The sequence below is a fragment of the Vombatus ursinus genome, unplaced genomic scaffold (assembly GCF_900497805.2).
Source record: "Vombatus ursinus unplaced genomic scaffold, bare-nosed wombat genome assembly UNPS02014771.1, whole genome shotgun sequence".
Taxonomy (NCBI): Eukaryota; Metazoa; Chordata; class Mammalia; order Diprotodontia; family Vombatidae; genus Vombatus; species Vombatus ursinus.
Genome location: NW_020954549.1, coordinates 316,895 through 340,769, shown reverse-complemented (window position 1 = coordinate 340,769; position 23,875 = coordinate 316,895). Strand labels below are relative to the sequence as shown.

The following is a 23,875-nucleotide window of genomic DNA, read 5'->3' as shown; positions in this document are numbered from 1 at the left end:
CACACACACACACACACACACACACACACACACACACACACACACACTCATTACCAATTTGGGCAATTCAAACATTTGATTTGCTTTCTTCAGAGATCTTCAATTCTCGCAAAGTAAGGGTAAATCCCACAGGCCTAATCACATCCCCTCTAGGATTCAGCAGATGATCTTTGAGACTTAGTGGACCAAAAAAGAACCATCACTCTGCATCAAACCAGGAGAACAGTCTCTCCAAACTCAGAATGGCTGGCCTGTCTTGGGACTGTACTACAAACATTTGAGGCTTGGGGATGAGCTACCAAAATCAGTGCTCTGCTAGAACAGCTTTCAAGGCTATGGTCAGTTCCAGTCTACTCCAAAGGAGGTACCCAATGGGGCATGGGTAAAAATATTGAGGCAATATCAACATACTCACAATCCACACATGAAATTCATATACATTATCTCAACCTGGAAATATAGTCATAACTGGAATGAACTAAGAAAACTAGGTTCAAATAAAGGCTTCTAGTTGCCAATACTAGTATGACCAGGGCCTAGACACAGTGCTAGGCAAATGATAGGTCCCCAGTAAAGACTTGCTTGGTTGATGAATGAATTTGCTTCCTTAGTTTAGGACAATTAGCAAAAATCCTCTTAATTCCATGATCTGGCAAAAAAAAAAAAAACAGACTGAAGTAACTCCCAGTGATTTTTCCATTATTCTCCCTGATCTCCTACCGTCTAAGCACTGCTGGGAGCTCCATTCACTCCAAAACCCTTCAATGGCACAGTAAATATTCACTTTGCCTCTGACAGAGACGCAGAATCTTCTACTTCCATTCGATTTTTGCAGGGTGATTACTTCTTTTTCTGTTGATCTGGACTGAAAGGCAAGAAAAACACAGGCTAGGGTGCTTTGATCTCATAGCCCAAAACACTTGGCCTGCCATTGGGAATTGGCACTGACGACCTCACTGTATCTACTTCCATGGATGTTTCACTGGCTAGCCCTGGCAAACCTAACTGCACAAAATAACCTAAAATAGATTAAAAATCTATTTTTAATAGATGTATAAATTATGATTACAGCTACCCTGGAAGGAGTATTGGTGTCTAATCATTTAAGAATGTTTATTGAGGGGGAAAAAAGACAGTCATCGTGTGTGTAGTACAGTCATTGATGGGACCTGGAGTTTGGAAATGGGGAAAAGTATTCATGGAAATGACTGAAATATCCAAGATCCAAATGGCAGTTCTAGGCTCAAGTATCTAGAATCCCATGCAGTTGACAATTTGAGTTCAATGGGCACAGAAGAGATTTGCCTTTTGACTTGTTCACAGAACTCAGAGATCATCCCAGCTGAGGGATTGAACAATTTACTTCCTTCTGTGTTTACAGTGAAATGTCAGTCTATGAGTTCTTCTGCAAAGTGGGTACTGCTTGTGGGCCTGTGGCCTTCAAATGTATTTCTAAGGGTCAGAGATCAATCTCACCCCAAAGAACACCTTTTTCTAACACAATATGGCTGCTACCATGATGCGGTAGAAGGAAGGATAGGGGTGGGATGGGAGTCAGGAGACAAACACAGCTCTGGCATTAAATAATGATGGGATCTTAGACAAGTGCCTTCCCTACTCTGAGTCTCAGTTTCCCCATCTGCACAATGATGGGATTAGATTAGAGTAATGGCTCCTATCTATTTCTTGTTCTGACCATAAATTGGACACCAATATGGCTTAAAATAGGAATTCAAACAGGTAGTAGACACTTCCTAGCTGTGTGACCCTGGGTAAGTCCCTTCACCCTGTTTGCCTCAGTTCCTCATCTGTAAAATGAGTGGGGGAAGGAAATGGCAAACCCCTCCAGGATCTTTGCTAAGAAAACCCCAAATGGGGTCATGAAGAGTCAGACATGACTGAAATAATTTAACAACCACCTCGGTACCAGTTCAGGGAGAAGAAAGAAATTTAGGTCTAACTGTTATTTATACACGTATACATGAGATCATAGGTCGAGAGCCAAAAGGTAACTCAAAGGCCATCTAGCCCAACCCCTTCATTTTAAGGATGAGGAAACTGAAGTACGGAGTGGTTAAGTGACTTGCCCAAGATCACACATATAGTAAATGTCAAAGCAGGATTTGACCCCCAGTCCTTGGACTGGGACAGTACTTCTGCCACTGTACCAACCAAAATTCACCAGCCAGTGCAGCTTCAGTGTGTTAGTTCTGAGAGCAAAAGCTTCTGTTCATGTAGCTGAGTCTCTACTCCCATTACCCCACCTCCTTTCCTGGACCCTCCCACCTTCCCCTCCTCCCTAGCCCTGGGAAGGGTCCCTGTTTGGCCAGTGTATTAGAGAACATTGATTAAGCACCTACTATGTGCCAGTCACTGTGCTATGTGCTGAGATACAAAGAAAGGTAAAAGACAGTCTTGTCCCCAAGGAGTTCACAAGCTAATGGGGGAGACGGTACACATAGACCTATGTACAAACAAGCTATACACAGATAATCAATGGAGGGAAGCAACAGGCTCTTATTTCTCCTAAATAAGAACATTTTGTATTAAACTTAAATACAGATTATGAGAAGTAGCAAAGCCATAGTGGATAGAGATCCCACCTCAGAGCCAAGACCTAGTTTGTAGGCCTGCCTCTGCCCTAGGTGGGCTGGGTGACCCTGGGCATCAACTGACATCTCTGTGGTCCAGCAACTCTCCCTGCCTACAAGCAGCACGAGTAGAGGGGCTCTCATGGCCTCCTCAAGGACGATCCCTGACACCAGGGGTGGAGAACCTGTGGTCTCAAGGACAATCCCTTACACTAATGAAAGCACAGGTCTGGGTCAGGCAAAAACAAATGCATTTATACCACCCAGGAAGCGTCATCTTCTTGGAACTGAACTTCATATGTCAGGCACTGAGAAGGGATGGGTCCCTCAGGGGGCTTCCATTCCAGGTGAAGCTCTTCAGGTTTCCTCTGAGTCAGATTTAGCTGTTCAGGGGGAGAAGGTTTCACTGAAAAGCAAAGGAGAAGTTATGAGCCCTCAGACCACTTCTGGTCAGAAGCAGCCATGAAGCTGCACTATCAGGTGGCCCACTACGCCAACCCCAATCATCCTGAATGAGTAGCAAGGCAGACACCTACCCTTGTCTCTACCCAGGTTACCTTGCTGGAAAGCTGAATGTGAAGAGGGCCTGACACACTGGACACTGGGAACTTCCTCTTTCAGAACCATCCCCATGTAAATAGGCCAGACACATTCCAAAATAGGCTCCTGGGTCATCATAGAAAACAGGCCAAAGTATGACTCTTTGCTTCCGGAGATTTGGGATTCCAGGATTACCCAAGTGCTGCCTTGTGGACCCCGCTGGGATCTGCCAGGCCTAGCCATGTGGGTTGAAGTGTAGCAAGGTAATCTGGTTCTTTACGGTGATGAAATTTGGAGGCTTCTGACTTCGTCCCCACAGAGGAAAATTCAGGAAGGATTTCTCCAAAAGCACAGATTGATTATGAAGTTGGCTGAGGAGGAGGTTGAATAAGGTCTACCCTGATCAGCATAGCCTTTGAGTGGGAAGGACCATAATGGTGGGGGGGGGGTGCTGAAAGTGGGGGTAAAGTTTATATACACAAACAGGATGATTCCTGACCTTGAATGCCAAGGATGCCACCATCCGGGACAATACAAACAGGACAAGATTCTCATTTAGGCAGATGCTCAAGGGAGAATCAGACAAAGGGACCTGCTGACTGGAAACTGAATGGTGAGTATTTCATCAAGGGTGGTTGCATGTGGGAAAAGAAAGATCAGTGTGAAGACCAGCCACACAGGGCTCAGGACTCTGATTTGTTCTTAGACGAGTCTGAAACTCAGAGGCTCCCTATCAATTGACTCTTTTCAGACTTGAGAACTTTAGTAAATGCAATGACCAACATCTCCAGAGGGCTTATGATGAAACAGAGAGAGAAGTGATGGACTACAGATGCAGAAAGACATGTGTTTGTGGACATCGCCAATAAAGGAAGTTGTTTTCCTTGACCATATATATGGTAGAAGGGCTCAAGTTTTTTTTTTAATCGAAGGGGTAAGTGAAAGGAAGAAAAAATTAGATTTTTGTCAAGTGACAAAAAATTAACTTAAATTTCCAAAAAAATAGAAAGAAAAACTTTAGGGGAGTCTTGAACATGACTACAAAATCCCTGTCCAGATTGTTCCCCTGAATTCAACTAGGTTGAATTTTATTTGTTGAAATGATGCCTTCTTTTTGGTGACTAAATCTGGGGGACAGGAGCTGGGACGGAGGGAAGATCAAATAAGGAGATAAAGGGTCAATGGAGGCTAAGGGAATCCCTGAATCTGGCCAGAGCTAATGCAGCAAACTAATGCCCTGGGAAAGTCAGAAATTTGTTGCTGGATTTGGAGGTGAGAATCTGGGGGACAGAATTCCTGTGAAAGGAGAAGTTCCCCCTCTCAGCCTCAGAGGCTGAGCATACCTATGGTGTGCACACACACACACACACACACACACACACACACACACCCCTACCCAAACACATACACCATGGGATGGGTCAGGACATAAGAAGGAAGAAGCAAATAGCCTGAGACCTTTTCCCCACTTTGGCAGGAGAGAGTTTCCATTTTTCAACCTGGATTTTCTTGCATTTGTAAAACTGGAAGGAATAGGCAGCTGATCACATTCTCTAGTTTTTCCTCATTCAATAAGCCTTGGTTGCTTGAATTGAACAAGCACTTCATAGTAGGGTGAATAATCCTGGGGGGGCGGTCCCCAGCATCTGATTCCTGGGTTAAGGGACTGATGTGGAAGTCAATTATTGTTACACATTCTAATGGATGGTAGAAATGGTCCTCTTTTTTGGAATCTGCTAGTTACTGTTCTGCTGTCCTCAAGGCCTCCAATGCTCTCCCTTCCTTTCTGCTTCCTTCAAAGCTCAGCTCAGACACCACCTCCGAGAAGCCTTTCCTGATTGCCCCCAGTTTTTAGCGTGCTACCTCTCTCTCTCCTCACTTTATTATCTAGGTACATGATGGATCCCGTCTACATGCATAGAACCAGATGTAAGCCAGTGGAGGGCAAATCCTGTTTCCATTTTGGTTTTGTATCTCCAGAGCCATCTGTGTCTTTAGAGAATTGAACTGAAGATCATACAGAGTTAGAACTGGCTACATTGAAAATAGGATTTTGATGAGATTATTCTTCAATAAAGAAAGGATTATTTCACCAAATTTTACTCTCAGCACCAAGCGATGTCCTGAGCAATTCAAGAGGACCTGTCTCCATGCCTCCCCAGCAAGGAGAGAAAGAGAAACAAGCAGAGTTAATCCCAAGCACATCTCCTTTCACAGGATCACACCCAAAGGTCACAGGTCATAGATAAGAGCTAAACTGAATCTTAGAGGTCATCTAGTCCAATACTCATTTTACAAAGGAAGAAAATGAGGCCGAGAGGGAGGAAATGACTTGCCCAAGAGTTCTGTTCCTTCATGTCGTCAAATATGGATTTGTTGTTGTTCTGTCATATCTGACTCTTTGTGACTCCATTTGGGGTTTTCTTGGCAAAGATACTGGGGTGATTTGCCATTTCCTTCTCCAGCTCAGAGGAATGGAGGCGAACAAGGTTAAGTGACTTGCCCAAGGTCACAAAGTTGTTAAGTGTCTGAAGTGGGATTTGAACTCAGGAAGATGAGTCTTCTCGACTCCAGGCCCTGCACTCGATCCCCTGTGCCACCCAGCGGCCCAACAACAACAAATATGGGAAACTAACTTGTAATAGGTCCCACATAAAATGCGTTTTCATGTTGCCAGTCCATAAACTATTAACCATTATTTCATTCCATTTTGATAGTACCTAAGGTGACATCATTCATCTGGAGAATAACAAAAGAAATCCATTTCCCACAGTAATAAAAACCTTGAGACTTGATACAAAATCAGAGCTTGGTTTTAACTCTAGGCAGCAGCACCTTAAAGCCACTCAGATGGAAAACAAAGCAAAGCTGGGTCACCAATAAACACTGTACACTGTAACACAAGGGCCCCTGAGGTTGGCCTTTGAGAAGGGAGGTGGGGTGGGAAAAGACAGTGGACGAATGTGTTCTGCACGACTTTCCTCAAGGTTCTTCTTTGGATGACTATCATGGGTTGAGGGTGTGATGAGGAAGAGTTCAAAAGGATGTATGGCCCACCTCCTGGGAGAGAGGCAGTAAACAGATAGTTGCAGAATGCGGCATAGACTGTGAGATGAGGTTGCTAATTCACTTTGTTTTGCTTAACCATTTTTCTTTGTTACAAAGTAGGATTTAACAGGTAGGTAGGAAATGGGAAGTAACAATGGTGTAAACAAATCTAGGAAATATTTTTAAAAGGAATGGAGAAGCTCTCTCTAGGGCCTCAGGTCCTAACCTAGAATCTAGGGATTTCCATTAATTGCTAAGAGTCAGGCAACAAGCTGTGAGATCAAAGTGGTTCAAGAATTGCTTTGCTTTTCAGTGGGGCCCACCTAGCACCACACATCCCTGCCCCTCGGCTCCTCACGCATGGCACCTTCTGTTAGTCCTCATTTTCAAAACCCTTCTCTACAGAGCAAGAAGGCGTCACGAGGCCATCAGGAGCAATCGGAACAGAAATGCCCCTTTCATCAAACAGATGAAAGATTTCATCATTTCATTGTCTTTACCTATATTTTGAAGTTGAAAAGAAAAATAGCTGGCCCTCAAGGGACGGGCTAATGAAGATCCATTGACACAGATGTTGAAATCTTGATACTCTGCAAGCTCCACGCTTGGAAACCGGCATCCAGTATGTCCTCCATTAGCGTCTATGTAGTCAGCACACTGGAGAGCATGGTCTAGGCCCTCATACCTATAAAGGTAAACATTAAGGAAGGCAGGCTGGAACATTATCAATAAAAAGAACTCTGAAAGACATTCGAACCCTGACCAGAGGGCCAATGATGAAGCAGAATGAGAGTGTCAAGGTGACACGTGTCTTGGGTATGACTCATGTGCAGATCTGCTTGACTTAATTATGCATATTTGTTACAAAGGTTTTGTTTTTCCTTCTGTCCCTCAATTTTTGGGGGGTTGAGGGGACTCAAATAGGAGGAGGAGGTAAGCAATAGGATTGTCAAAAAAGAAGAAAAAAAGATGGGCATTAAAGCAATTCCTTTTAATGCACGGAAGTACACAGAAGGATAGTCCAAAGACAATGCACAAGCAGCACAGGTTGGAAAGTTATATTGAATGTATTCTAGATTGGAAAAGTACATGGGCAATTGTGGGGGCTCAGGGAGGCTGGCACCTGGGCAAGGACTCGGAATTAGCGAGACTAAAAATCAGCCAAGGCTGTGGCAGTCTCTGGGTGAGATGCAATCACGGGAGCAGAGATATGCCCAGCACATGACCTGGACGAGACAGTGGCCAGAATGAGCAGGAGTGCAGAGGGATAGCCGGCATCCAATTTTTCACCATTTTGGAGGGACATGAGGATTTTGAGCTCCTCTTTTTTATTTTATTTTTTCTTCAGAACTTAAGAAATAAAACAAGCATTTCCATAACAAAGCGGAACAGAAAAAAAGATTGCCCCTGATCCTGCAGATCTATTATGTAGCTTGCTATTCCTTTTAAATATACCAAGAGTGATCATGTCACTTTCTTTTTCCCCCTCCCTCCCCCTCCCACTCTTGAGATGGCTGACACAAATGTGTGTATGTGTGTATGTGTGTGTGTGTGTGTGTGTGTGTATATGTGTGTGTGCGTGTCAGTTCCTTCTCTGGGTGCAGATAGCATCTTCCTTCCTAGGACCTTTGTAGTTAATTTGGGTATTTATAATAGTCAGAATGACTCAGTCGCTCAAAGCTGTTCTTACAACAATATTGTTGTTACTGTGTACAGTGTTCTCTTGGTTCTGCTCATTTCACTCTTCATTATTTCATGCAACTCTTTGCATGTTTTTTCTTAAATCATCAAGCTCATCATCTCTTACACCACAGTAGTATTCCATCACAGCTTTGAACTTAAGAAATAAAACAAGCATTTCCATAACAAAGTGGAATAGAAAAAAAAGAAGATTGCACCTGCAGATCTATTGTGTATAGCTTGCTATTCCTTTTAAATATCCGACAAAGTTATCATGCCACAACTTCTTTAGCCATTTCCCAACCAACGGGCATCCCCGCAATCTCCTCTTTTAACTAAGGAACAAGTGATGGGTTTCCTTTTAGAAGGTCAGTGTAAAGAGTTCTCTTATGGTTTTTATATTATAGACAGATAGACACTTTCAAAGAAATGCCAGCTCTATGTAATATACAAAGCCCTAGCTTCCTGTGCAACCTCGTATATGGAAATGCTTATTTTATTTGCTGGTTGTTAGGTTCAAATTTTTTTTTTAAAGAAAAGTGGCTTCCATGACATTAGACACTGGCCATGTGATCAGTTGCCAGACCTGTTGAATGTCACAGAGAGGGCCTCACAGAACTTCTGTGATAAATCCAGTTGGTGGTTGTTCCTTCCCTCCTGCACTCTGGTGCAGGTGGTCACAACCACACACACATATCTGCTTGGGAAGCGCACTGAACTGAGAGCCAGGTTTGACCTGGGCCCAAAACCTGCATCATCTTCATCTTTGCTAAGTGTGGCCCTGATGCATTTAGCCAAGTCACTGCTAAACACATTCCACAGCACAGAGCCAAGGGACAGGTGCCTGGTACACACCACCAAGAGGCTTTCCGCCAAGCTTTGGGTCTACACATTCAGCCAGTTAGTTCTACATCTCCTCCACTAGACTACTGTCTACCCCACATCCCTCCATCTTTTCTATAAAGATATCTTGAGAAATTCTACAACCTAGATATGATATTTACAGAATTGTTCTGATCTACCAGTCTAGTATCCCTGCCATAAAAGGAAATCAGGTTAGTGTAGTATGATCTGTTCTTAATGAAGCTGTGGTAGCTTTCCATGATCACGGTGGCTTTTCTATAAATTCCATAGCCATGCCTTTAATAATATGTCCTGCAACTTCTCCAGCAATTGAAATCAGGCTTGTGGGCCTATTGTTTATAGAGTCTAAACCAGGAAACATGCCCTTCTCCTGACCTTTGCTACTTCTGCCATGAGCCATGGGGTTAAGGAGAGGCATAGACCAGTGGTTTCATTGCTACAGGGAACTTTCTGGATCAGGAAACTCCACCTACTAATGCAGGTTCGGACCTCCTCTACAACTAAGAGTCTTAGAAAGATGCCTGGGACACAGAAGTCACTGACTGTGGCCCAGCCACCATATCTGCCAATGAGTTACTTGAGTACTCGAGGATGCCATTCATCTGAACTTATCCAGAACAGTTAGGTTCTACTTGTTTACTACCTTCCTACTTAACTTGGCCATCCATTCCCTATTAGCTGGGCTTGTTCTGTCCTTCACATTACAAAGACCATTCTCCTTTTGAGAGAAAATGAGATTTTCTCTGTGCAATGTTTACTTGGAAATAAAATTTTAAAAAATAAACCAAGACTTCAGCAGCCCCACCTTTCTGCTGGTCAGACTGCTGTCAGCCCATCCACCCCAGCCCTGGGTCTGTCCCTTACTGGATCCTCCTATCTTCCCTAATATAGCTCAGACAAACAGACACCCAGGCAAACCCCCAATCCTTGTGGTGGGTCTTCACTTTCTCACTAGCGTTCAGCTGAGTCTGAGCCCTAGCACACCTGACATTATTCATCCAGATGGACGTCACCCCATTGTTTTCATCCCCTACTACATCTGCCCTGTGTCCATCTTCTAGCTATAAAAAATTCAAGTCAGTTGAGAAATTCCTTGTGCATCTACATCCACTTCTTTATGTGACTCTTTTCCCTCTTCATCTCAAATATTTCTCTTGGTATCCTTAAGCCTCAAACTAAAAAGTTACTAATAAGTATAAATGCTTTACTTTAGACACTTCAGAATTCATCTGGGATCCTCTAAGTTTTGGAACTGGAAGGGACTACAGATCATTTACCTCATTCTCCTTGTCCCCCACTGCAAAGTAAACTTAAATCACTTTCCCTTCATGAATGTCTACCCCAAGCTGAAAGAAGATCTTCCCAGCCTGCCCTTGTGACATGGAGGCATTCTGAAGCTCTTCCTTATCTCAACCCCAAATCTATTGGGGACCTTTTTGGTACCTCTTCATTCTGTCTCCCCACCCCACCGACAAAGAACGAGAGCAGCGCGCACTGACACAGGCCCATCCTGTTTACAAAAGCACTTTCCTCAGACCAACCCTGGTCCTTTGGGCATTATCCTGCCCATTCCAAAGGATCAGAGAGGCCAAAGAACCCACCCAATCTTACACAGCTGGTAAGTGATGCCCTGCAAATGTGAACCTAGACCTCCTGATTCCAAATCCAGTACTATTTCCACTGCTCCATCCATTCTCTTTTTACTAACTACCCATGATATACTCTGAGACTGCCAGGCTGCCCCTCAGCCTTCTCTTCCCTAAGTCACATTATCCAGACTTCCTTTGCCAACAGTAGCCATACTTAGTGTCCTTGAAAGAAAGGACAATGGTCCACTAAGTGAAAACTTCCTGATTCTATGATCGATTCATGCCAATGACATGTCAAAAGGTGTTCCCTAATGCTTTTAACATGCAATCAATCCATCACAGATCACCATGACATTTGGCATTTTTTTAAACCCAGAAATGAAGTAAGTCAAACAATGTTATGTAAATGTTATGCATAAATTACATAATGGCTTCCATGTAGGCCTGTGAAGGTTGACAGAACTTCCAATAGTAATACCCAGCTACCTCTTGAAATAAAGAAAACTTTGTGGGCATAGCTGATTTCCAACATCGAGAGAAAACCTGAATAAATACTGTTGAATACCATATCAAATGTCCACACTCAGTGATTAATTGCAGCCTAAAGTCCAAACTTCTCACCCCCCCCCCCAATGCGACTCCAACCTCCCCTTCTAGCCAGATCTCTCCTTGCTCCATTCAGCCAAACTCAACTACTTGGCTTTCCCCTTCAACACTTCCCCCTTTCCCCTTTGTGTGCCATTCTTCCTTCCACCAATAATCCCCTGCTCTCTCTCTAATCTAAAGGCCTTTAATGCCTACCTCAAAAGCTTCCCTGACTACTTTCCTCTCCTCTGCTCCACCAACCTAGAAGTCAGAGAGGCTTAGAGGGCACTCAATAGACAACTGGCAAATGAACTACCCCATCTCCAACTATGAAGTCTGGCATTAGGAAGCCTGAGATAGAAGTCAGGAGGCCTGATTCTAAGCTCAGATCTACCTTTAAATGAACTAGTTTAGTGGTGGAAAACCTGTAGCCTTGAGGCCACATGTGGCCCTCTAGGTCCTCAAGTATGGCCCTTTGACTGAGTCTAAGTTTGACAGAACAAATCCTTTTATGACAGGGATTTGTTCTGTGAAGTTTGGATTCAGGCAAAGGGCCGAGCTTGAGGACTTAGAGGGCCACATGTGGCCTTGAGGCCACAGGTTCCCCACCCCAATCTAGTGTAAGCCTCACCTGTTTACAGATGCCAGGAATGTGATAGGAGACAATTTTGTTGAGGCAGTGGTTGGAGCTGAGGGCCTCTGGCCTGCCACCCAGATCTGCAATGTGGCTCCCACATATCTAATGCTTTCCATACAGGTTCTCATTGGGACTTCAGCCCCAGGAATGGATGAAGGCAGCCTAGATCTCATCATGGAAGCACCAGAGATTCAAATCTCCAGTCATGATGACTAAGGTAGTGAGGTTTCTATGACCAAACCTGATATTTTAGTCAAATGCAAATACCATCTGGCCAATCAAATCTCTTCCCATGGCCACAGGACAATTCTTTTTTAAAGTATGAAACAACATTAACAAAAGACTGCTTTGTAACAAAACATGAGAGGTTGCAACATCCATTAATAGACCAGTCTGGCGGGAGCTGTTAAAGGAGGCCAAGATCCACTGACTGAGTGTCAGGGGCTCATGTATGGCTTTCCTGCTACTTGTGGTCCTGGAAAAGAAATTGCCCCAGATCCCTGGAAAAACCAGCTCCATTCTGATAAAAAAAAAAAAAAGAAGGGGAAAAGAGGGAGGCTTTCAGCACTCAAGGTTCTAGAAAACAAAAACCTGAGTCTTGGAGGGTTTCTCCCTACCCAACCACACCCCAATACCCCTCATGGAACAGCTCACAATATGAAAGCTGGACTTCACTGAAAAACAGTGGAAAACCCCTTTGAAACTGAGCCAAGTCACCAGCTGACAATAAGCAAAGTAAAGCAGTTATTTGCACTAAGGTAGATTCCTTTAGTGTATAATTATCAAAATGATAGCCTAACAGGCATATCTTTGAACTGGGACATGGACGACCTGAGTTCCAGACCCACTGGGTGACCTTGGGCAGTGTCTCTCATTTGAATGATGGGGATAATGATGCCTACTGAAATTGTACCCTTCCTTTAAAGCTCAGTTCAAAGGCCCACTGGTTAAGGAAGCCTTCCCTCTCCCTCCCATTAAGTGATGGCCCAGCTGCCCTGGATCAAATGAGATAGTATTCGTTAAGTGCTTAGCACAGTGCCCTTCCTTTGTCCCTCCTCAGACCACTGTGCCCCTCTGATACTTTTATCACATATTATTTTCTATCGTGGTCATCTATGTCCCCTACTAAAGTCATCCTCTAAAGTCTTACCTCCTCCAAAGTCACACCTCTAATGTCTCACCTTCCCTAACATCTTGCCTCTTCCAATATCCCACCTGTTCTAATGTCTCACCTCCTCTAAAGTCACAAATAAAGTAAAACAAAAGCTCTGGCAAGGCCTGTCAACCTAAAGCATTGGTTTGCGACGGCATGGTACAATGGATTTGGAGTAAAGACCCTGGGTTCAAATCCTGCCCCTGTCGCTTGCTATGCGTGGCCTAAACCAAATCACTTAACCTGCCTGGGCCTCAATATTCTCATTTCAAAAATGAGGAGGCTGCAACTCGACCTCTAAGACCCCTTCCAGCTCAGATAGGCTTTAGTCCTAGGGCTATATGCCCGTTGTCCAAGGACTAATTGGAATGAGGGTCCTTGTTGTGGGGACAGGCCCTTTGGTGTCTCTGGCCATAGTGACTCAGGAATCCATTGACTAAGGCAAGAGGAAGTGGGATCTATGGAACGCACGGGAGGAGGTGGCCCTGTTCTAATAATCCCAGAGGATAGGAAGTCACTTGTGTAGCACTTCTGTTCTCCCTCCCTGCCTGGCAATACCAGAGAGCAGGAATTGCGTCTCAGCTAAACCTTGTGTACAGTGCCCACCCAACAGAGGCATTTCATTGAACTGAATGTCTGGCCCTCCCTATCCCACTGGGACATGAAGAATATCAGAGGATGATAAGGAAGCAAAGCTCAGATAGGGGAAGTGACCTCACAAGGTAATGATAAAAATCCAATCAAATAATAATAGCATTTTTATAGCTCTTTCAGGTTTACAAAGCACTTCACAAATATTCTCTCATTTAATTCTCACAACAATCCTGTGTGGCAGGTGCTATTGTCACAATATCCATTTTACAGATGAGGAAACTGATGCCCAGAGAGACATTAAGTGACTTGTTCAAGGTCACACAGCTCGTAATTGTCTGAGGCAGGAGAGAGGAAGTAACAACCCATGGGAGTTGATGAAATCACAAGTGAGCATGTGCAAAGAGAGGAGAGAAGACAGCCCAGGCCATAGCCTTGGAGAATACCCACGGTTACGTGAGCAGGGTCAAAAGCTACAGAGAGGTCAAGAAGGAGAAGGAATGAGAAAAGACCGTTGGACTTGGCAAAAAAAAAAAAAAGATCACTGGTAATCTTGGAGAGAACAGTCTTGATGAAGTGCTGAGGTCAGAGGCCACATTTCATGGGATTGAAACTGAGTGAGAGAGGAGGAAATGGAAGCAAGAGTCTAGACAGTGTTTTCCAGTTTGATTGTGGAAGGAAGGAAAGAATGAACCATGGTCAGAGCAAATAATAGGGTCAAGGAAAAGTTCAGATTGTTTTAGAAGGGTAAAAGCCTGGGTTTGTTTGTAGGCAGCAAGGAAGAATTGAAGATGCAGGAGGGGGGATAATCAGGAGGTAAATCTATGAAAGGAGCCAAGAGGGGATAGGATCAGTGGGATAAATGCAGGCCATGGCCTTGGTGAGGCTAGAGTAAAGGATAGAAAAGGGGGATGGTGTCAAAGGACCGGGACAGGCAGAAGAAGGCCCAAGGGGGACTTCCAAGCAGATGGCCTGTACTCTCTTAGCCAAGTATGAGGTGAGATCCTCTGCTGAGAGGGTGGGAACAGAAGGTTCAGAAGGGACGTCCTCTTGCCTCCTGTGTGTGGTCTTTTACGATCGACCTCACGCCTGCTTTTCCAGACTCATTGCACATTACTCCCCTGTGCACACACTAAAGTCCAGCCAGACTGGTCTTCTTCCTGTTCTCAGCCACGACATTCCATCTGCTGTCTCCTTGTCTTTGGATCAACTATGCCTCCTCCCTAGAAGGCTCTCCCTTCTCCCCTCTGCCTCTCAAAATCTCTAACTACCTTCAAGGCTCAGGTCAAGTGCCAGTTACCGCATTGGCCTTTCATGATTCTCTATGATTGCTTTGCATTTCTTTTGTACATAGCTTCTGTGCACTTACGTGTGTCCAAATTGTTCTTCTCTTCCTCCTACACACTCCTTCCCTCTAATAGAATGGAAGCTCTTTGAGGGCAGGGACAGCACAACCCCTGGCACACATTAGGTACTTATCAAATGCTCACTGAATGAATAAATGGATTCAAAGCCAGGATCCCCACAATGCGAAAGCCTTTCCAATTATAAATTCATCTATCTAGAAGATATGTAAGAAGCAAGTCTTCCACAGGAAGAATGATTACATTCTAATACAAAGTTCTTTCCAGTGACCAGAGCTATGGGCCAAGGTTTGGCTCCTACTCCTTCAGATGCACCCATTTCCAATGATCATTCTAAACACAACAAAGCATTGGCTTTGGAGTCAAGGGACCTGGGCTTCAATCCCAGCTCCATCACTTCCTACCTGTGTGAACTCTGGCCAGTCACTTCTCTGCTCTAGGCCTCAAATATCTCAGTTGTAAAATGAGGGGGTTGGGGGCAGCTAGGTGGTGAAATGGATAGAGCTCTGGCCTTGGAGTCAGGAGGACCTGAATTCAAATCTGACCTCAGACACTTGACACTTTCTAGCTGTGTGACCCTGGGCAAGTCACTTAACCCCAATTGCCTCACCAAAAAAAAAAAATGAGGGGTTGGACCAAATAGTTCCTGAAGTCCCTTCCAACTGGAGATCTAAGGCCCTATGGCCTATAAACGATTCCAGGCTATTGTTAACCGATGGCCCCCAAAATGACAGAAGAGTATCTCAAGTGAATGCCCTTCAATGACTATTCACAGTGTAGAAACCATTTTTGGTCATTTTTTTCCTCTTAAAGAAATCTCAATTAACAAATACTCACCAATAATACAAGTTGTAATTTGCCCCTTTGGGAATTTTTTCTCCTGGTTTCCAAGTGCATTGTAAAGATTTCCAGTTATAATAGATACATTGCATTTCCTGGATTTTGGTCTCTGGTTCTCCTGTGAAGTGGAAAAATGATAAGTCCTTACAGTGTTGGAAAGCCACATTAATGACTACTCTGAGATGTCACTCTGCAACTTCAGTGACTTTCTTTGGCCATCCTTCCATCTCATATAACAATCAACACCATCAGGCCATTTTCCAAATGGTTCCTTGCAGTGTCCTCATTTTAATCCAGGTCTATGACATACAAAAGTTCTAATCTCTGCCCACACATAGGCTCATATTAAGCTAGAGAGGTGGTTTTCTGACCTTAGGACAGCTAGCATATTAGAGTTTAAAATGGGAGCTAGCTTAATTTCACAAAAGTGAATATGATTGGTGGGTCTAAGTTTCCAGAAGAATTGAGCACTGATCTTCTTTCCAATAAACTTCAGTGCTCTTCAGCAAGTGAATCATGAGTTCTGTGTTATCACAGGAATGACCTTACCCTAGTTAGACAGGCAATACGGTGGAGAATGACCTGGAGGCAGGGAGGCTGGGGTGTGAATTCTGCCTCCAATAGTGACCAGCTCTGTGACTCCAGGCAAGTCACTCACCTCTCTCTGAGCCTCAGTTTCCTCCTCCGTAAAATGTCTACCTCAAGAAGCAGCAAGAGTGGAGGCAGGAAGACCTGGGTTCAAGTTCTGCCTCTGATACATACTGGCTGTGTGACCCTAGATAAGTCACCTAAATTCTCCCCTCAGTGCCCCAGGCAACTTTCTAAGACTAGACATTTTCAGAATTGCCTATCTGTACCAGTGGAAGGATTTACCACACCGGGAGTTCCCTTTGCCAATGAAATCGCCAGATTGCCTCCCCACCCCACCCCCTAAAAAACTGACCTCACTGTTGAGTACCATAAGAAATGCAGAACATTGCTTTGAGGCTCAAATATAAATGTATCTGAAGGGCTATGTCAGTGTTCAGCATTGTCATCATTCATTGTACTTCCCAGAAACCACCAGTGTTGAAATAGCAAAATGTCTAATATTCTGCCGCTGCTCCTCCCGACCTTTGGAGACAAGTTGTTTCAGGATGAGTTGTTTAAGCTGGAAATTCTGACCAGGCCTGTAGATCTATCATCTCTTTAGAAGCTATCTATAGTCTTTCTTTATAGGGGTAAATGCAAGATCATTGAAAGTCTAGGGGAAAAAAGAACATTCAGGGAACATTCCAGGAATGAATGTTTGAGAATATGTCCACGTCCCCTCCTGAAACAGGCAGGTGCTAATTCCTACTAAAGTAACTGAATAACATGCTGGAGGTGAACAGCTAAAATTTACCCCTAATTATGGTGACCATCTCACCTGGCTGGTGGGGTATATTCTGGTTGATTCAAACTTCTAGATAACTGAGGAAGGAGTAGATGACTTTGTTTCCTTTCAACATTGTCTTGCCTTTGCATTTCTAGGCAAGGCCCTATGACTTCATTGTTCTTTGCAGAGTGAGGATGTAGCAAGGCCTGAGAGTCTTCATTGACAAATAGGGTGATGACTGCATTAGGGAATACGAGGGCCTGCCCCATTTGGAAGTGATAGGTCCTGCTACAAGTCTGTCTCCCTTACATTTTGTGTATCCCATTTAAATTCTTTGGGTGGCCCAATGAGTACAAGACACCTGTTCATGTCCCTGCCTGGGTCAGGATATGGAAATGGGAAATCCAGAGGAGACAGGGGTCAGTGTGCATGAACTCCAAGACACTCCCTGGGACCTGGTTTTTTTTTTTTTTAACTGCTAGGAGTTTGCTTTGTTGTCATTTCCCTCTTTCCCCTAAAAGTCAAGCATGAGAATAAATTCCAGGTAATAGAGGGTTCTGGTCAGTTAAATTCTATTTAATTGAGGCTTTACTCTATAGTAAACCTAATTTTTTTAAAAAAAATATATATTTTAAAATAAAATCTACAAAGACGAGAGCAATATGGTATGGAAGGAACATTGGCCTGGGGGTTAGGAGACCTGGGTAACACTCCTGAGAACAGCCCACACTAGATTAAAATCTAATTGGGAAATATGTAACAAGATAAATAAAACACAGATAATGTGAATATGTGGTTTTCCAAGTCACTCTGAGGCCCACTGGGATCTTTCTGAATGCTTCCATGGCCCCTGTCTCTAGGTAGATTTGATGCCACTGCACCACAAGATAACAGTAAAAGGTTCTGAAAGCTTAATCAGAAAAGTCAAGAATGTTGCTTCTCTAATAAAGGCAACTTTAGGGATCCAGGCCAGTCATTCTTGCAAAGATGGGGTAATAGAGAGAGGATCCAGGCCTGCAGGGCAATTCCAAGGTAAATCCTTTCCTATCCACTTTGATCTGCTAAGATTCGATCTGAAGGAAAGCTGTCTCCTAACCTTGCAAGGGAATCCAGAAAGAAGTCTGTATCCATTTGCTGTGAACATCCGATCCATTTGTACAATGGCCCGTCAGGAGCGTTTGGATTTTTGCTTCAACTCCCTGGTTGAGGTCAAAGCCATCTTCATAATTTAACTTCTTAGTAATGATGGTCTAATTTGATTTAAAAAAAAATGACACAGTCAAGCTCTGAAGCAGCCTTGGAATAAAGAACCACATTAATAAGGCCCTAGAAATCATTAATATCCTGGACAGCTCCCAATTTCTAAGACACTCTCGATAACTATCAGGAGAAAATGTTCCAGACACTTTTCTGGCACAGTCCATCCTCCATATACCATGCCAGTCATTGACAGCATCCGAAAGACTATTAACCTTCATTTTATCGGGGGGAAAATAAGCTTTATGGAGCTCCAGATGTTATAACCCTAATCTTATAGAGGAGATCACCACTTAACAATGTGCATTCTCTCTGGTCAATATACATTCAATGTAGATAAGTAGATATATAGTTGATAAAAGGCATAAAGAGATAGAGAGAGAGAGAGAGAGAGATACAGCTATATGGACAATGATAGGTATAAATATATAGATGATAACAGAATAAATATATAGATAATAGAGATATAGATGATATAGATATATAGAGAATACGGATACAGATATATAGATGATAACAGAATAAATATACAGATAGATATAGATGATATGAATATAGATATATAGATAATAATAGAACAAATATACAGATAGATATGGATGATATGGATATAGGTAGATAGATGATAACAGAACAAATATATCGATGATATAGACAGATACAGATATGGACAGATAAAAGATGTACGTACATACATGAATGTACAATGAAAACTTCCGCCATCACATAAAGTGAAGCCAGGCAGTGACCGGATAAACAGAGATAGTAAAACCTAGGAAAGCGGCCCATCCTCCCGGGAAGGCAGTACTTAGCCTTGGAGGACTGAACTACCATGAGGGTAAAGAGCAAGTGTATAAGAAGCGGCTCTTTTCCTCCCACCTCCCTCCAAACCACACATTCTAATTTCTTGGGTAGGTATGTCTCGGTTGTACACCCTGTTTTCTTACTCTGAAGTTCCAACTGAGCTCAAAGCAAGCTTTCTCATCCATGACTCCCTAAGCGATGTCAGCAGTCCAGGTCCCTGTAAACCAACACAAGGTTCACAAACTGGGCCTCACGGTGGTTCTCTTGCATCTGGAAATCCTGAACCTAAGGGAGCTACTGCAGCCTGGGGAGGACTGGCTGCTGATAGATGGATCCCAGAGAGACTTAACAGGGCCCCAGCTTGGGGCTGGGGTTTGTCATTCCATTCAGTATTTAAGAGGGAATAATGGGGGAGTGGAGAGAGGCCTGACTTAGAGACAGATGGCCTCTGCACAAAGGCCATCTCTGCCTCTTCCTAAAGCTATGACCCTGGGAAAGTTATTTATACAGTGGATAGTCCCAACACCACAGGGAAGTGGACAGTAGGACCCCCATTTCCCATCACGTAAACAACTAGAACCAATGAGCAGGGACCCAGTCTTCTTACCTCCCAGTCTTCACTGTCAACGTTCCGGTATCTTAATTCATATTGTACTGCACAATGTTGGAACATGCCCAACGTCAGAGGGGGCTGCCATTGCAAATTCAGGTGACCTAAAAAGCCAGGATCCACAATCTCCAAATTATGAGGAGGGTCCACTGAAAAACAAGCAAATAGGGTCAGTGAGAAGAGCCCCTGCTGAAACTCGCTTCCTGCTAGGTCTTAATAGGGATGTGTCCCTTACTTTCAGACAGCCAAAAAAAAGGGCTAGGTTTCCCCACTAAAAAAAGAATCATTTGTTGATAACAGGCCTCTTAAATTGAGAAGAGTACCAGGGGAGCTTTCCAGGAGGGTTCAAATTATTCTCCAGACCTGATTTGTAACCAACTATCCAGGAGAAGAACTATTGCCCCGAGAAAGCTTTCCTTCCACACAGTGTCTCCCAGTGATACCTCTGCCCTGGCAAGTGCCCATCATTCCATGCATCAACATATGGCACCTTCAGTTGCTCCTAGGCACGAACTCCATTGTAACCCTCTTCTTGAATGCTACCAGGACACAACTGTTTAGAAAAGTACCAACATTTCACAAGGAAGAAAAGCACACGGAAACATAAGAACGATCACATTGAGTGTTAGCCACATAACCCATCCAACACTAGCAGTATGTCTCTGGCAACGGCCAGTCAGCTGATGAGGAGTTAGATTGCATTGGCTATGGATGTGTACTGTGCCCAGTGTGGTGGCTGTGTTGGGGGGATGGGAGAGGAGGGAATTGGGGCATCAAAGTATAACCCCTGGTCCCTTCCTCCACAGAGTTGGCAAATCCCATCCAGTTGGAAACAATCAGTCTGAGATACAGCCCAGCACAGCATCAAGTTCTAGGCAGTATATGAATCAGTCAGCATCTTCTATGTGCTGGGCCCTGGGGACACAGAGACAAACGGCTTTGGTGGTGTCCAGGGTATAACAGCTTGGAGTTGCTTCCAATCTCCGCATCTCTCTCCCTCTATTTAATTTATGAATATTGATCATAGTATAGTAGAAAAAGGGAAGTCAGGTGACCTATGTTCTAGTCTCAGCTCTGCCACATTTTAGCTATATGACCTTAGGCAAGTCATTTCTTCTCTTTGGGTATCAGTTTCCCGATAAGTCAAATGAGGAAATTGGACTAGATGGTCTCTGGGGTTCTGAACTCCAACCGGAAAGTGTCACTCCTGCAGAATGGCAAGGCTGTATTCAAGCCGGTTATCATTCTTTGAAGGTGCAATACAAGAGGGAAATTTTGAGTTAAGAAATCTAGTTTTCCCCTTCACAAATAAACGCAAATGACCTGCTCCTCTTCCAGCAAAAGCCACAAAGTAACTTTCTTTCAGACTTGCCTCATGACACTAATCCTCTTCATTCCCAGAGGCTTCCTTAAAGTTCTCACCATATTTTGTTTGGGTTTGGGATTTTTACGGAAAAACTCTTCATTCCCCTTCAGAATCCTCTTCCTGTCTATCCTAGTTGGTGCCAGGTTTTTCATGAAGGAGCCCATTTGGATTTGCTCATTTGTTTATTTTTACTGAGGGGGCTGAGCTCTGGCTCACTGCCAGGTATAATTTGAAGCCTTCAAGGCAAATAGAGAGCAGATGTCATGCTATCCTGAACCTCCTGCTACCATTAACCAGCAGATGGCACTTGGGCCACATTCACCCAAAACGACAGACGCAGGAGAAATGGTTCTGAGAGAGTATATTGGCTCACCTCCACCAACCAGAATTCTGAGAAAATGAGACATTGTGGTTAATTTGCGTTTCGGATAGCATGAGGCTCCAAACAAGGTCTAAATATAGCTGCCAGTATTGAGGAGCTTCCATAGCTCAGGGAGCTGACCAGCCAAGGAGAATGCGGTGGCCCTAACAGCTGGCAGGTCCGAAGAATCCCAGAATCTCCCAGTCCAACCTACACCTGAAAAGGGAGGCACCATGTGCTGGGGAGCAGCATCCAAAGATTGTAAGATTTGGAGATGGAAGGAAACTTGGAAGGCTTTTTGTCAATTCCCTCATTTTACATTTGAGGAAACTGAGATCCAGGGGGCTAAGTGTGCAAGGTCACATTGATAGTGGCAGAGACCAGGTCCCCTAACTCCAACGCCAGCACTCTTCCCACTGCATCATGCTCAGGGCTCAGCATGGTCATCTGCCACTTTACCTTTGGACTCCATTTCCTTATCTGTAAAATGAGAGACATGGAAGACATCCCCTCTACAACCCCAAGAACAAGTAGGCATCCAGCCCAGAGACTCATTTAATCCTCTCCCCCCACCATCAAGACAAAGAGGACAGTGCCCTGCTGTTCTCCTACATCAAGCTGAATGCTTCATTTGGGAGCTAGCCTGAGCATTCACTGAACATTCAGGAAAGGTGAGCTCCCCTAATTTATTTTTGATTGATTACGATATTTGTTACAAGAGTCTTTACCCCACCCCTCCAGAGGAGGGAGAGAAAATAAAGGCCCATTAATTGAAACAATTAAATTAAATTAACTTTAAAAAGAAAAACGATATATACAAAACAAAAAATCCCCTATACAAACCAGGACAAACTAGTCAATGTGAGAGAGTGGGATCTCCTTCAGTTGCTCAGTTACTCAATCAGTTAACAAGCATTAATTAAACACTTCTAGGAAATCCGAGGGCTCCTTGAGGGCAGGGACTATCTTTTGCCTTTCTTTGGCTTCCAGGTGCTTGGCATGGGTAGTTGGTTAATAAATAAATGGGCAGTCGGTTAATGAATAAACATTTGGTAAGCACCGGCTATGTCCCAGGCACTGAGGTAAATACTGCAGAGGCAAAGAAAGGCAATGGACAGTTCCTGCCCTCGGTTCACATTCTAATGGGGGAGACAACATACAAATAACTATAGATATAGAATACTAATAACAGCTAACATTTATATAACGCTTACTATGTGCCAGGCCCTGTGCTAAGCACTTTACAAATATTATCTCATTTGATCCTCAAACAACCCCTGGGAAGTAGGTGCTGTTATTACCCTCATTTTACAGATGAGGAAACTGAGGCAGACAGCAGTGAAGTGACTTGCCCAGGGTCACACAGCCAGTAAGTATTTGCAGTCAGATTTGAACTCAGGTCTTCCTGACTCCAGGGCCAGAGTTCTCTACTGCTAGCTTTACACAAGACAGAGTAACCGAAGGATATTCTGAGAGGGGAAGGCACTAGCAGCTGGAAAGATGGAGGTGGGCCATATCCTCATCTTCTATGGACACAGTAGGAGCTCAATAAACATCTGCCGTGAAGGTGGCCTGGCCTTCCCTCACCCCACCCCACTTCCATAAGATGAGCCCTACTGAGGATTCCATTTTAAAAGCCAACAGCAAACCTTGCTCTCCACCTCTGCTCTGCTCTGCTCTGCCCTGCCCTGCCCTGCCCTGCCCTCCTGAGTTCAGCACATGATACTTCAGCACATCTGTCTCTCCTAGTTGTGGATGTCCATCACTGGAATTACCAAATGCCACCCCAACTCACAGGGCTGGAGATGGGGAAGGCAGAGGACCTGCCTCTGCCAGTCACTGCCCAACAGAACCTAGAAGGCCACTGGGCTTTGCTTTCAGGGGGATTGTTTAATCTGAAATGGAGAACAAAGGGTCAAGAACGTGACTTTTAACAGGAACATGCCTTTGGACCGAGGGTATTCAGGCTCATTCAAAAGAAGCCTCCTTCGAAACTTCAGCTAGGGAAGTGTAGTAGACTAGAAACACCCAATCAGTCCCTTCCAAAGGAAGCCGAGACTAGAAGGCACACCTGGCACTTGGCTGGCTTACCTGTCATCTGGCTCGAGGAGGAATAGCTGTGTCCCAGCGTCGCAAAGAGGAAAGCAGAATAGACCCATTTGGGATAGCTTGGCTTTCGATGCATTTCTCTAGGGTGTAATAGCAGGCGATTGGCAGTCTGGGAGAGGAAAACACCTTTTTAGAGGACAGAAGACACACATTTGATATTTGATATGATCTCATAGAACATAATCTGGTTAAAAACACTTTACAATATGATACTGTGATGATCATCATCTGTAATAAGAGAAAGCCTGAATGTAAAGAACAAGAAAAAATCCAACAATAATAACAAAGACAATGGGGGAGGGGGGCCAGACCTCCAATTTCCTTGTGCAGAGCTTTCCTTGGCATGCAAACTCCCTCCACTGCAGCACACTGCCCATTTCCCTGTCCTAGAGCTCCAAAGCTCTCCTAGGCTACCCGCCCTCCCTCCTAAGGGGCACAGGGCAAAACCATCACTTAGCTGCACCTTAACGTACTTGACACCTCAGGTGCCTTTGAGCCTTCCAATAGTTCTTTGGGGAGGGTTACAGGT

At 44.1% G+C, this 23,875-nt stretch overlaps 1 protein-coding gene across 6 annotated transcripts in view; it reads right to left on the bottom strand.

Annotated features, from left to right (window-relative positions):
• Nucleotides 1–23,875, bottom strand: part of IL13RA2 (interleukin 13 receptor subunit alpha 2) — a 49,062-nt gene that overhangs the window by 6,846 nt on the left and 18,341 nt on the right. For 5 of the 6 annotated variants that reach the window (XM_027863311.1, XM_027863306.1, XM_027863312.1 and 2 more), the window contains exons 2-8: nucleotides 23,329–23,455; nucleotides 19,508–19,659; nucleotides 17,936–18,089; nucleotides 15,480–15,600; nucleotides 6,680–6,864; nucleotides 2,852–2,997; nucleotides 721–865 (exon numbers count right to left, since the gene is read on the bottom strand). In XM_027863311.1, coding sequence (XP_027719112.1) covers nucleotides 721–865; nucleotides 2,852–2,997; nucleotides 6,680–6,864; nucleotides 15,480–15,600; nucleotides 17,936–18,089; nucleotides 19,508–19,659; nucleotides 23,329–23,422 — 997 coding nt within the window. In that variant the 5' untranslated portion in view covers nucleotides 23,423–23,455. Of the gene's footprint in view, nucleotides 1–720; nucleotides 866–2,851; nucleotides 2,998–6,679; nucleotides 6,865–15,479; nucleotides 15,601–17,935; nucleotides 18,090–19,507; nucleotides 19,660–23,328; nucleotides 23,473–23,875 lie in introns of all 6 variants that reach the window. The other variant, XM_027863310.1, reaches the window with a different exon arrangement.